Source organism: Chrysochloris asiatica, unplaced genomic scaffold (assembly GCF_000296735.1).
Source record: "Chrysochloris asiatica unplaced genomic scaffold, ChrAsi1.0 scaffold00051, whole genome shotgun sequence".
NCBI classification, from domain to species: Eukaryota; Metazoa; Chordata; class Mammalia; order Afrosoricida; family Chrysochloridae; genus Chrysochloris; species Chrysochloris asiatica.
In genome coordinates this window covers 14,570,671-14,585,530 of record NW_006408569.1, presented here as the reverse complement: position 1 = coordinate 14,585,530, position 14,860 = coordinate 14,570,671, and the positions used below count along the sequence as shown (strand labels likewise).

General features: G+C 38.5%; 1 protein-coding gene across 2 annotated transcripts in view; it reads left to right on the top strand.

The window, feature by feature from the left end:
- Positions 1-592: 592 nt before the first annotated feature.
- SH2D1A (SH2 domain containing 1A) overlaps positions 593-14,860 on the top strand; it is a 26,471-nt gene continuing 12,203 nt past the window's right edge. The window contains exon 1 of one of the 2 annotated variants that reach the window (XM_006862846.1): positions 593-775. In XM_006862846.1, coding sequence (XP_006862908.1) covers positions 639-775 — 137 coding nt within the window. In that variant the 5' untranslated portion in view covers positions 593-638. The remainder of the gene's footprint in view (positions 776-14,860) is intronic. The other variant, XM_006862845.1, reaches the window with a different exon arrangement.

The following is a 14,860-nucleotide window of genomic DNA, read 5'->3' as shown; positions in this document are numbered from 1 at the left end:
TGGGCCAGGACCTACTCAACAACACTTAGCAACAACATTAACTGTCAGTATGTCACTGCCCCACATGAAGGTCATATACAATTTACCTCCATCATCCATCCTTTTGAGGGCTAGTTAAACCGAGTCATTCCAGGTTGTTGTTTTTGTTAAGTGCCGTCAAGTTGGTTCCGATTCATAACGGTCCTATATAGGGTTTCTAAGGAGCAGCTGGTGGGTTTGAACTGCCAACCTTATGGCTCGAAGTCCAGTGCTGATCGCACAGAGCCCCATCAGGAGTCATCCCAGGTAGCCTCTGAGAAAATTGCAAGAACAGAAGTATTTCCAAGCATTCCTGTCTGCATTGCTATTGCATCCCAAATCTTCTTGTCAGAACTTTCTTCCCTTCTTCATAGGATTAGGGTTAGGAGAGGGTATGCCATTCTGGTGACAATAAGCAAGTAACTAAATTGCTGAGTTGGTTTTAACTGAAGTGTGAGAAGAAAGTTTTAGGGCACGACGACAACATCCTGTTGTTTGAGGGTTCTTTCTTTTTCACACATCTGGCGGAGCCAGGTGGCTGACTAGTGCCTGGCTTCAGCATTGGTGACATCTCCCTTTATCCTATCCCTGCCACAGCCTGCCTGAGAGTCCACCAGGCCATGGAGGCAGTGGCAGTGTATCATGGCAAAATTAGCCGCGAGACCGGGGAAAAGCTCCTGCTCGCTGCGGGTCTGGATGGCAGCTATTTGCTGAGGGACAGCGAGAGCATCCTGGGGGTGTACTGCCTGTGTGTGCTGTGAGTACTCCGTGCCAGGGATCCAGGACCTGGCCTGAACTGGTCAACTGGGTGCCAGCTTTGGGACTTGTCCAGGGTATGGATGTGGGTGGGAGTAATGGTGATGGTGGGCAGGGGCATGGGTGGCCGGAGCTCCCAGAGGCCACCTCTTTTGCTCACTCAATGGCCCTGAAGGATCGTGGTGGGCCACACTTTGATCTAGGTGGTTCATTGGGGAGCTGATGTCCTGGCCTCCAGAAGAGCCTCACCAGACCTTTTGGGAGCAGCTGCATAGAATGCCCTTTTGGATGGAGAAATGACTTGGAATCTACTGTCATTCCATGAAAGATCTAGGCTTCCAGCGTCTGTTTTGCGCTCTAGTAGAGGTTAGCAGGGTGAATCCCTGGAAATGGTGGCCTGGTTAGATTTGGGGCCATCCACTGGGGAGAGAAGTAAAGGGCTTTCTTCAGCCAGTTCTTGTTAAATGGTGTTGGAGGCATCATCCCATAGAAAGCACATGGAATTCCAGGAGAAGACGACTCCAATTCTGAGTTGGTTACTCTGAAAATACAATGCCCCTTAAGTCAGAATGGTGAGAAGGGGATGGCGGTGTCTAAAGCTGCCTCTCTGTATTTGCTGATTTAGCTTCCTTTGGAGAAATTACTTGTGGGCTGGGGATTTCAGACAAAGGACCCCCCTCTAAAAAAAAAAAAAAACCAGGACTGACAACAGTTGTAAAAGGCATAAAGGGAAAACACCCTTGTTATGATTCAATCTTGCCCTTTGCTTAGGCACGTCTCAGACTAGATTCCCAGTTTGAATCAAACGCATTGCTCCTTCATCTTTGCTTCGGGGCTTAGTCAGGCAGATCTGACATCTATTCCTGTTGCTAGTCAGATGCTTGCCTTGTGACCCCTGGCAAGTTAACCTTTCAGTTCTTCGGCTTTCTCATCTATAAAATGGGTATGTTACTCCGTACCTCATAGGATTGTGAAAATTAAATGCCATAATGCACATAAAAACTTAATAGATGCTCAATAAGTATGAGCTCTGGTAGCGTAGTGGTTACGAATCGGGCTGCGAACCTGAAGGTCAGCAGTTCAAAACTACCAGCAGCTCTGCGGGAGAAAGATGAGGCATTCTACTCCCGTAAAGATTTACACCCTCGGAAACCTTGTACAGGGTCGCTATGGGTCAGAACCGACTTGACGGCACTTAACAACAACAACAAGTGTTATTATTATTACCCTCTTTTCTTTTCAGTCTGATTTCTTTTGGTACTCATAGGGGGGCATCTGTAGTGAAGGACCTAGTCCAGGTACTTCTTGGCATTTGAATAAAAATACCCATGAAAACAGCAGCCCTGCAGAGACAGAAACAAAATGAGTGAGAATGCACGGTTCAGTACCTAAGGATAGGTTGCAAGAATTTGAAGTACCTTCTGGGTCAGTGAAGAAAGATAACACCGAGGTTGCTGTTAGAGGCTTTTCATTTTTATCTTGGTCTTTTAAAACGAGGAATCCATGTTTCAGACAATTCTCTGTTACCCAGAAGACCCCACTTTCTGGCCATGTAAAATCAATTTATTATATGGACTTCAAAGGAAATACGTAGAGGTTGTTGAACCCCTTGAACTCAGCTCTTTATGTTTTGCTTATATTATTGGTTTTTCCAATTAGAAACTAGGGAAGACCAATGGAAGCCAATTGGTGTTCTCTGACTCTTCATACCAAAGGGAGGTAGAACAATGAAATTTGCTGCTGTAGAAAAGCTGACAAAGGACCTAAACCTAGAGGTACAAAAACAAGGTATACAAAAGAAACATGGGTAGGGAAAGGAGAGTAGGGGGCAGTGTGTGAATAAGACTCACCTAAGGATTCAGCCATATTGAAGTCCTTGCTGACTCTCAAGGACATCAAGCTTGCTTCCCTCCTTGGGTCTTTGCACTTGTTCCTTCTGCCAAAAATACATTTGATTGACATATTTGTTTAACTATCTCATCTCTCAGAGAGGCCCTTATTGACTACCCTATCTAAAACGGGTGTCCTCTCTGTTCCTGTTACACTCTCTATTTTGTTTCAAGGAGTTTAATACTCTCTGCCATTTGTCTGCTTATTTATTGTGGGGCTTTCCTGCTAAAATATAATTTCTACGAGAGCAGGGACATTGCTGTATATCTCCAACACCAGGAACACAACCTGATTTACAGTTATTGTTGTTGTTAAGTGCTGTCAAGTTGGTTCCGACTCACAGTGACCCTGTAAAGGGTTTCTAAGGAGCAGCTGGTGAGTTTGAACCACCGACCTTGTGATTCAAACCAACCTTGAAGTCTAGTGCTTTATCCTACAGCACCACACCAGGATTCCCTGGCTTACAGTAGGTACTCAGTATATATTTTTTAATGACTGAATGAATCTACTGTTAAGGCAAATGCTGTTCTTTATTGCAAAGAGCTTTCGACTTATATTTAGAGTCTCAGACACAAGCCTTAAGGAAGTCACTCAACTCTTGACCTCAGTTTCCATATTCATAAAAAAGGAATAGTAATGCATACCCTTCCTTCTGCATAATATTGCTGCAAATAAAACATAGAAATTTAACCCTTTGCCCATATAACCCAGGGCCACATAAGGAATTAATTTAAACAGGTAGGAAATTCTCAGCATTTACTTTTCACTCAAAATGAGTGTTTTATTGTGAATTATATGATAGTTTACATGGGAGAACATTAGTTTTACACTCATTCTATCGTACATCGTATCATTGCCATGGTTCCAATCCCCTCCATGCATCATCAAGCCTGCCTCCTACACTATCCCACCCCCGACCCCTCCGCCCCCAGTCTTCAGCACACAGTCGCTCTCCCTCTCTGGATCTAAAGCCCCCGGCTGCTCCATCGCTCCATGTCATTGTCTCTGCCTCCATCTCAGGCATCACTGTTTCTCTGAGTAGGGTCCCGCTCTCGGCTATTCTCTGTTGATGGTCCTAGGGACCTCTGCTCCTAGACTGAAAAGTTAATCACTTCCTTCCTAGCTATAAAATGTCTACCTTTACATTTCCAACCTTCACAATCAGTCCTGATAACAATTATTCACTATTATATTACAAGAGACCCATCTGCATTTCATTTCATCAACTCCGCCTAGGCAGATTAGATGCTACTCACTGGAGATTCTGCCTTCCTCCAGGCCCCCTGGCTCTAGGTTCCCTCTTGAAAGCTTGTAAGCCAGTCACTTCTTGCCTTTGTAGCCCTACCCCCCCATTTTGGGTAGCCAGTGTCCAAGTTGCCCATCCCTGTCTACTCTGTGTGTGGAGGGGGTGGGAATGATTCTTGCTGTAAGAATTTGTTCCCTCTTTTGACCTACTGCTTCCATAGGTGTAGGTCAAGTTCATCAAATTGCATCAGATTACTCTTTTTTTCCTCTTCTTTCTTCTTCTGGTTGAGCTCTGATCATCCAGTCATTGAAGCCAGGTCAAGTGGGTATTATCTGCAAGTGTGGGTGTTCTTGTGCATATGCCCTCTCTTTTTATCAGCTGAACGCTTCACTCTCCATATTGTAGGGCTTAGCTCGCCACTTCATTGTTGTTTTTCCCTCACTTCCCCTTATCGGTGACGAGCGTGGTCACCAATCAGAGCGTGTATTCCCATTGAGTCTTAGTCTTGGAAGGGGGTTTGCACTGAGGGGACCCACTTCCTGGGCAAGCAACTTGTTTGCTCTTGTAGTAATAGTTCGTCTGCCTCTATTGTTTTGTATTTTTCCTGTAGGTCTATCTTTCAAGAAGTTTCTTCTATTCTTCTAGCCATTCCAGGCTGGTCTGCTGGTCCTTTCAAGTGGAAATTTCCCATCTCTGGAGATCTGGATATGGTTCAGGCTTCTACCTATAGTCTATGTATTTCAGAGGCTCCGCAGGAAGCCTCCTTCACTGGGCACGTTGTAGCCCCGTTTTAGGTGTTCCAATCAGTTATAGGCCGAAGATGGACTTACAAGCTTTCTATGGAGATGTTTCTGACTATTCCTTTCTCTCTCCCTCCAGTGTCCATATTATAATGCAAGGAAAACCAAGATTCAAAAGACAGCCAAGCATCTTAACATTATTCCCCTCCTTTTCCCCATTCCAACCATGTCTCAATCTCTGTATCCCAGAGCCCTGTAGTTCCAAGGTTGTGCATACATCATTCTTTACCTCTGTCCCACTTAGCCCATTCAAATATGCTTAATTGTTCTCCCATCTGCTTTGTTCTTCTATTCCCATCTCCCTTCTTGTATATTTCCCCCCTCCCCAGCACCCAAACATTGCTGTGTGTAATCCCTGCCCTGTGCTCTACCTCCCCCTCCCTCCCCTCACCCAACCCCAACTTCCTAACAATCAACAAAGAATTCCCCCCACCCCCCTTTAGTATGGATTCTTTTTCTTAGTCTTTTACAGTAGTGGTACTATGCAGTATTTCTCTTTTTGTGACTGACTAATTTCACTCAACATAATGTCCTCAAGGTTCATCCATGTGGTAGCTTGCAGCTTCCTTGTTATTCTTCAAGGTAGCATAATAGACCATTGTGTGTATTCCACAGTTTGTTTATCCATTCTTCAGTTAATGGGCACTTTGGCTGTCTCCATCTTTTTGCTATTGTAAATAGTGCTGCTATGAACATTGGTGTGCATATATCTTCTTGTGTTGTGGCTCGTTTTTCTTGTGGGTAAATACCAAGTAGAGGAATTGCTGGATCATATGGAGAAATGTGCTTTTAAAAGCAACTCTTCGTTTTCCATGAATGCCTCCTATAAAATATCAGAAAATTGAGCTAGTAGGCAAATTGGGAGTCTTCTAAGTGTGTTTTTGCATTGGTATACAGGGGCCTTCAAGTCTTATGGGATTGTTGGAGTGATAGCTTGATTTTGCTGCTATACTCTACCTTTTATCAGAGTTTGTCAACCTTTTTGTGCCCAGGGTACCCCACCCCCACACTTAAAATTTGTTTTACCTTGTTGGGAATATCTATTTATTTATTTATTTTTGTATAGTATATATCCCAGGATCCCTTCTCACCCTACCCGCCCCCCCCCAGGATCCCTTTTGATAATCATAAATATTTCAATGCCCTATTTTTTTACTACACTGGAATAACAAAGAAATCAGTTTTGTTTTAAAAGTGAACCACATACTTATTTTGAAACATAACACTTATGTTTATTATATGCAGTGGAAATAAAAATGCAAATACACATGTCCAACAAGATATAGTAAACAAATACGCATTGCTGGTAGGATCAGCTCACAGTGACTTTTCATTCAATTTTTTATTTGTTCGCATTATTTAATAAGATTTTATTGAACTTTAGTTTCGGTCTTTTTATTGCAAAAATAACACATTGCATATGCCTTTTTCAACTCTTGTTGTTGGGTGACGCTGAGTCGATTCCAACTCATAGCAACCCTATGGAACAGAGTAAAAAGGAGCAGGTCACCAGATCTTCCTCTCACAGAGCCACTGGGGGAGTTTGACGTGCAATCTTTCTATTAACAACCGAGGATTTAACCACTGCACCACTAGGGCTCTTTCTTTCTAACTAGACTTACTTCTTTCCCCAGTTGTGATATGACCTTTCAAGGTTTTCCTGTGTTTACTTTAAAAAACAGAAACAAATTCTCAAAGCAATAATGTTTTCCATTTATAGATTGCCCATCTTCATTAAAAATGAGACATTTTTGTTGTAATTAATTTTCTAAGTGTATCTAGAATATTATATTATAAGTCTATTTAAAATTAGTTCTTTGTAAGTAATACTTATTCATTTCAGAAAAATTGAAAAATATAGATAATGGAAATGAGGGGGAATTCATCCACAATCTAAATACAAGTATTGAAAATTAAGTGGATTTTCTTCTAGATATTAATAAAATTCATTGTTTTATAGGCATACATGTACTCTTATAACAGTACATTGTGCTGCATTTACCATTCCACACGAACCCCCCACATTCATATATAATGTTATTACAAATTATTTTTAAATATTCTAAATAGCTACATGATAGTCCAATCAGTGAATGTACCATATTTTTCTTAACCAATCACCTGTCTTTAAACACTTGAATCATTTCATTTTTTGCAACCACATAAATTTCATCACAATTTATATTGCACTGTATAAAGTTCTCCTTGTATTTATATTTATAATTATTTTCTTATCATGGATTTCCAGATGTGAAATTTTGAGGTCCGAAAACATGAACTGTTTAAGATTGTTAATGTATATGTGAACACCAAATATTTTTTCCTAAATGGTTATTCCGATTTATATGTTCATCAGTAATGCATGAGACTGACTGTTTCACCACACCCTCTCAAGCAATGGACATTCTTGTCAAAAACAAATTCTCCTTGAAAGATGGCACCCAAATCTTTATTTTATATTTTTTGGGTTAGAGATTGATTTTTTTAATGTGGTTATTACGTTGTTGTGCTTCCTTGGCCATGAATTGGTTTTTTGGCATTTAAGTATTTGTATCGTACAGCTTTTTAAGCACATTGTGAGTCTTTATATTTTAATCTTTGATCTGTTGTGTTTGTTGCAGGTATCTTTCCTCAGTTTGGTATTTGCCATTACTGTTTTTTACTTTTTGTTTTTGACACACACACGCACATTATATTTTTAATACTCAGATCTGTCACTCATTGTCTTTGTGTTTTGATTTTTTCTTTTTTTGCTTCCTGCCTTCTCCTCCAGAGATGCCATAAAACTTCATTTCAGTTTTTGTTTCAAATTTATGGTTTGTTAGTTTACATTTAACTCCTTTATTCCATCTGGAATATTATTTTGATATGAAAGAAGATCTTAATTTAGTTTACATTTTAACTCCTCAACTCCATTTGGAATGTTATTTTGATATGAAGAAAGATCTAAATTGATCTTGGAGCCAGATAACTAACAATAGTTTTAATATCTTTTTTTAACCTAAATTCTCATTCCCCATTGATTTGTTACTTATTCTACCATATATTAAATTCTTATATATATGTTATTTTCTCTGGATTAGAGTCAGTTGATCAATTTATTCTTGTACTTCTACAGTTGGATAATGTTTTAATATATGAAAAATTATTTGCTGTTCTTTTTATTTTTTTTTTAGATGAACTCTAGAATTAATTTGTTAAGTTAAAAAAATTCTACTGGAATTTCATGAAACTGATTAATAAATTAACAAGGAACTGTTATCTTTAAAGAATTTAGTCTCCCCATGCAGAACATAGTATATCTCTCCATTTGTTAATTTATTCATTTACTAATATATTCATCAGTACAGTTTCATAGTTTTCTTCCAAAAGGTCCTGCACGTATTTTGGTAAGTTTGTTTGTACTTATTGTGTATGTGGAGTCCTGGTGTGTTGCTGTAGGATAAGCACTGGACTGCTAACTGCAAAGTTGTACTGAAAAAAATCCAATATAATTTTGGTGGCTCAAATTGGTTTGGACCACAATGACGATGATTCAAGATCACCAGCCGCTCCTCAGAAACCTTATACAGGGTTGTTATGGGTCAGAACCGACTCTAGGGCACTTAACAACAACAACAAATTATTATTAACATAAATGTGTCACCAACATACATACCAATTGTATTAGAAAAAAGCTAAATGTAAACTATGTTGTAATTCCTGACTCTTTTACATATGTTGCCACCTTGTTCCCCTGTATTAAAACTGATGTTATTGTTGTTAAGTGCCTTCAACTCAGTCTCGACTCATAGCAACCCTGTCTAGGGTTTCTGAGGAGCGGCTGTCCAGTGCATTACCCTTCAGCGCCACACTGATAAGCTGGGTTTTAGTTTTGTCACTGATCTCCTTAGTCCTCCAGTTCAGTTGTTTAATGGGTACTTTATTCCTTGTAATCTCTTTAAATCTTAAAGGACAATAAGATAATTATCCTTTTATCTAAAGACATATATGTCAAATGACTATTATGTATCCTTGAAGCTAAAGAACATAATGCCGTTTCTTCTTCCAAATCTTCTACCAGATAAGTAGAAACTAAAATCATATATCAACAGAAGAATGCTAACCATGGAAATGAACCATTTATTCCAACTAAATATTTTTTTTATTTGCTTTTCTCTTATTACCAACAAATGATCCCAATGGGCATTCAGATTTTTCCCAATGTCTGTCTGCATTAAGGATGAGAAGAGGAGGAATGTGAAAGTACTTTAAAGAAAAGAAATTTGGTATACCTACAACACCAAAAATAATGAGCAGTCCAGTGCTTAGCTGCCATTAGTTAGCTATTTTACCTTGGGCAAACTACTTAATCTTTCTGTGCCTCAGTTTCCTCATCTGAAAAATGGAGATGATGGTAGCAATAGTACTTATTTCATAGGGTTGTTATGAAGATTCTTGGATGAGTTAAAGTCCATAAAGTACTTAGAATAAACAATTTATGTTCATTAACATAAATAAAAGATCTATAAATAATTACAACATAAGATTATTGTTGTTGTTGTTAAATAATGTTGAGTCATTTCCTACTCATCGAGACTCTGTATAGGGTTTCTGAGGAGCTGCCGATGAGTTTGAATAATCTACCTTGTGGTTCAAACCAACCTTTTGGTCCAGTGCTTATCCTACAACGCCATACCAGGTTAGATCATCCAAAAACCAAACAAAGCCTGTTGCCATTGATTGGATTCTGACTCCTGGAGACTCCATGTGTTACAGAGTATACAACTGAGCTACACAGGATTTTCTTGAATGTAAGCTTTATGGAAGTAGATTTCCAAGCTTTTCTTCTGTAGTGCTATGGGTTAGGTTAGAATCGTCAAACTCTAGCTTAGTAGCTGAGTGTAAACCATTTGCGCCATCCAAGGACCATCTTAGACCATCACAAGGGTACATAAAAAAAATGTTATGTAGCAAATCAGAGGAAGGAGATATTGTATTTAATGTCATGACTCATCAAAAATTGTTTTTAAGTGTGATTTGACCATTGAAACTTGACTCTTAGTGACTTTTGACTGTTCTGAAAATTCAAATTCACTCAAAAAGAATGAAGATTGCACCTTAGGAAATTCAGAAAACCTCTGAATCAGAGTGTAGCCTCAACATTCACACCTTTGTAGAGGATACCATTTCTTTGCATGTAAAAGTTCTGAAAGTAAATATTTATTTAGCAATTAGTCCCCTTATGATTGTGTCTTGAATTTTGTACAAAGCTTTAGTGTATAGATCTAGAGGCCGTGGTGCTGGCTTGCTTTTATTATGATGTCATGAAGGAATCAGGTACATTAAAATCTTTTTTGCTTAGCCCTTGAAGTGGTATAAGAAGAGAGGATTGATGTGGTTTTGTCAGTTCCAAACTGAGATCTGTCCCCAGCACTGACCCACTGAGAGAATAAGTTCAAGTTGCTTTCTTCTTGCCCATTTCTAACCAAAAAACTTTTAAGGTGGGGGGTAGCTTTGATAAAATAAAGACACATTTTTAGATTGCCATGAAGTAGATCAACACCTGCATTACAGTCATTAAAATATAAACTATTGGGTAAGAAAATAAATGAATGGCAATAAGAAAAAAACAAAACAAAACATGCACAATGCTATAGTTATCTCCAAATTTTTCATTTGTGGGTTTTTTTTTATTATTGATAAATTTTGAGTTCTATGCTTATTAAAAAGTTCAACAAAAGTTTCAATGGGAAAGAAACTTGAAACTGTTTATATTAATGGAGGGAGTAAGAGGAAAGCTAATCCTAAACAGGAAGTAACCATTTAAAAAAAATGAACAGATGTTTTTTTGACTTGTGACTTGTTTAGTCTAGGCTTATAAAGCTCCCGTTTGAAATTCTGCATTTTTTTTCTTTCCTTTTTTTATTTTTAATGTTGTAAGTTACTTAAACAATTTTATAGGGAAAATTACTATTCAAAGATGCATTTATATTAATTTAAATTTACTTCTATTGCACATAAATACACAGTGTTGAACAATTATAATCAGATTGATATATTCTTGTACTGACATTATCCACCACCATCATTTCATGTCAACATAGTACATGTACTTAAAAATTTGTTTTTAAAGATAGGGGTTTCTTTTGCTTGTTTTGTTAAGTGCTGTCAAGTCAGCTCCAAGTCACAGAAATCTTGTATAGGGTTTCTAAGGAGCGATTAGTGAGTTTGAACCGCTGACTTTGTAGTTAGCAGTCCAGAGCTTATTCTACAGTGCCATACCAGGACTCCAAGATAGGTGTCTAATACCTTTGAGTTGAGTTTTTGGTATAATTTTGTACTGTCTTTCTGCTATTCACTTATTTTGAGGTATTTAGATGAATTTCCTTGTTTGCCAGTGTGTTGTACTGTTGTGGCTTGCATGTTGTGATTCTGGAAGCTATGTCACCCATGGTGGACACGTTTCAGTGGAGCTTCCAGTCTGAGACATGCTAGGAAGAAGTCTACTTCTGAAAATATTGGCTGGAAAATGAGTCCCTCCGGCTGGAAGGCACTTAAAATACAACTGGAGAAGAGCTGGTTCCTCAAATTAGAGCCGACCTTAGTGATGGGAATAGAGTAAAGCTTTTGGGACCTTCCTTTGCTAATATGCTGTTGTGGTTGTTAAGTGCTGTCAAGCATTTCTGACTCAGAGACCCTGTATAAGGTTTCTGAAGAGCAAGTGATGGGTTTGGACTCCTGACCTTTAGGATAGCAATCCAGTGCTTCATATGGCATGCCTCAAAATGAGTAGAAAGAACCGCAAACATCCATTAATAATCAGAATACGGAATGTAAAAATATGGATCTAGGAAAATTGTTGTTGTTAAGTGCCATCGAGTTGGTTCCAATTCATATCAAACCTGTATAGGGTTTTCCAAGGAGCAGCTGGTGGGTTTGAACCACTGACCTTGTGGTTAGCAGTCTAGTGCTAATCCTACAGCACCACACCAGGAAAATAAGTTGTCAAAGATGAAATGGAACCCATAAAGATCAATGGCATTACTGAGCTAAAATGGACTACCATTGGCCATTTTGAATATGGCGCTGTAGGATAAGCACTGGACTGCTAACGACAAGGTCAGCAGTTCAAACCCACCAGTTGCTCCTTGAACACCCTATACAGGGTTACTCGATGGCTCTTAACAACAACAGCAACATCATATAGTCTACTATGTTGGGAATGACAAATTCAAGAGGAGTGGTATCACATTCATTATATAAAAGAACAACCTGCAATGTACAGATGACACAAATTCTCACAACTAGACCCATAAATATGATAAATGGAGAAATTATTGAAATTTTCAAGGTTTTAATTTTCCTTATATACACAAAACAATCAATGCTCATGGAAGCAGCAATCAAGAAAACAAACAACATATTGCATTGGGCAAATCTGCCACAAAAGACCTCTTTAAACTGTTAAAGAGCAAAGATGCCACTTTGAGGGCCTAACAACAGATTAATTCTATTTTTCACTATTAAAAATAGGACTACTATGAAAATCTTTCTCTTTTGTTTCCTTGGATTGTGTGAAGATAAGCAAGATTATTGGGTTAAAAAAAATCTGCAACAGCTATAGATCTTTTTACAAATTGCCAATTTATTTTCTGGAACATTGATTTTCAGTGGATGAGGAGAGGGAGGGTATGTGTAGTTTTAGAAAAACATATGCAATATTTTAGTTTAATTTTGTCTTTTAAAATTATTGTTTCATAATACAAACAGCAGAAAAGAAAACTCTAAAATCTTGAGGAAGGGAGGGTACTGGCTAAGAAGCACTGGTCCATCAAAACAATTGTCAAAACTTTAAGTTATGTTAAAATTATATTGCCTTCTTTAATAGACTTAGTGAAAGGAGCTCTGGTAGTGTAGTGCTTACAAATCGGGCTGCGAACCTCACGGACAGGAGTTCGAAACTACCAGCCACTCCGTGGGAGAAAGATGAGGCTTTCTGCTCCCATAAAGACTTACAGCCTCGGAAAGCCTGTACAGGGTCGCTATGAGTCAGAACCGACTCCACGAGATGGAAGTGCGTTAGGTGTGTGAAAGAAGCCACCTTGGCATTGGTGAAGTATCCTTTAATATTGGCAAAATATCCTTTAATATTCTCAATGAAATGGGGGCATGCTCTGTGCATTTTGGATCAGTCCTGTAACTTACATGTTCATATAAAATCAGTCGGAGATCTTGTTAACATGCAGATTCTGATTCAGCAGTTCTGGGATTGAGCCTGAGATTCTCCATTACTAACAAGCTCCCATGTGATGCTGATGCTCCTGGTCCAGGAACCACAATTTGAGTTACAGGGTTTCAGATCACATCTATCTGTAACCTTTTATTATGACTGTTGACTGCAGGTGTGCTTTGGTCAGTTACCTTAGCAGTTTGAAAGTGGAACAGATTTACTGCTGGTTTATTTGGGGGATGAAACAATTTTGCTCATTCAGAAATTCGAAGTGTTGGTGTGAGGAGTTGTTGTTATTGTTAAATGCCATCGAGTTGGTTTCAATTCATAATGACCCTGTATAATGTTTCCAAGGCTCTCCTGGTGAGTTTGAACCATCGACTTTGCAATTTAAACAGACCTTGAGGTGGAGTGCTTATCCTATAGTGCCACAGCAGGACTCCTGGGGCGAGGTAGGAAATTGTTAATATTGGATGGGTTGATCACAAGAAGTTTTATATATCATTGACACCAGGTTGTTCCGAGACTGAAGAAGGTAAGAACTTTTGAAGTGGTACTCAGGTTCCTGCTTCTTAACTGAAAGTGAGATAAGATCAGATTCGTTAGGAAACAATTTTTTTTTTCAAAACAGACCCATTTATTTTGACTAAATGAGCCTGGATGATAGTAAGAAGATAGATTCATTGTATTTTTTAGAGACTCACTGTTTTAGAAAGTGAAAAAACTAGTTGCTTACCATTTAGCTTGCCTTGTTGTTGAGTTTTTTGGTAATGCACTTTCAAGTCCCCCTTAATGATACAGAATTATTGCCATTAATCACTTCCCATAGGGAAAATGAAATTAAGGGCCAATTCTTTCCCCCTGCTTCTATCTCCATTTTGCTAGGAGGGTTTAAGAAAATCACTTAAAGTCATAAGTTTCAAGTTCCCATGGTGAAAAATGGAAATCAAAGTTTTTCCCTTATTCCCCATAGAGTACTTACTGAAATCAGTGGGCTTTGAGGTAGATTTCAATGGCTTAAAAAATAGATTAACACTGTAATATTTTATATTTATTCAACATATTAGATACAGGAAGACCACAAACTATCTTTTATCGGCTCTAAAAATGATGGCAAAACCATCATAGCAAAAATGAATTATTGCATAGAATAACACTAGCAATTAATTTGATATTTTGTCCTGTGTCACAAGTCAAATGAAACAATTTACAATGTGTTAGATGCATTTATTGACCCATTAGGTAATTGGTACCAGTTATAGCATAGTGGTTACGAATCAGGCTGCTAACCTCAAGGTCGGCAGTTCGAAACTACCAGCTGTTCCATGGGAGAAAGATGAGGCTTTCTGCTCCCGTAAAGATTTGTAGCCTCAGAAACCTGTGCAGGGTCACTATGATTCGGAACCAACTCCACAGTACTTAACAACAACAACATACTGGTATAGCTATAGGAATTTTAAGGTATAGGAATTAACTCACCTATTTAAAGATTTTGAACGAACCCTGGTAGCGTAGTAGTTTCTGAGTTGGGCTGCTAACTGCAAGGCCAGCAGTTCAAATCTACCAGTTGCTATGTGGAAGAAAGATGAGGCTGTCTGCTCCTCTAAAGATTTACAGCTTCAGAAATCCTTTATGTAGTCGCTATGAGTCTGAACCGACTCTGTGGCACACAACCACCACTAAAGACTTAGTTCTAAAAGGAATTAATGTCAAATATGATCCGTTACTCAATTATGACCTTCTTTTTAAAATAACTTTAGCATCATCTGTTGTTTTCAATGTAAACACATTTTTTTTTCCTCTGTTCTTATCATTTTATTCTGTGCTTGTCTCTTTCAGTTGTCGACTGAGTTCAGGTTAATGCTCCCATGTACATCATTCTGTAGTTGTTATGTGTTCTTGCTGGTTCTCAGTCCACAGAACTTCCTTTAGGATGTT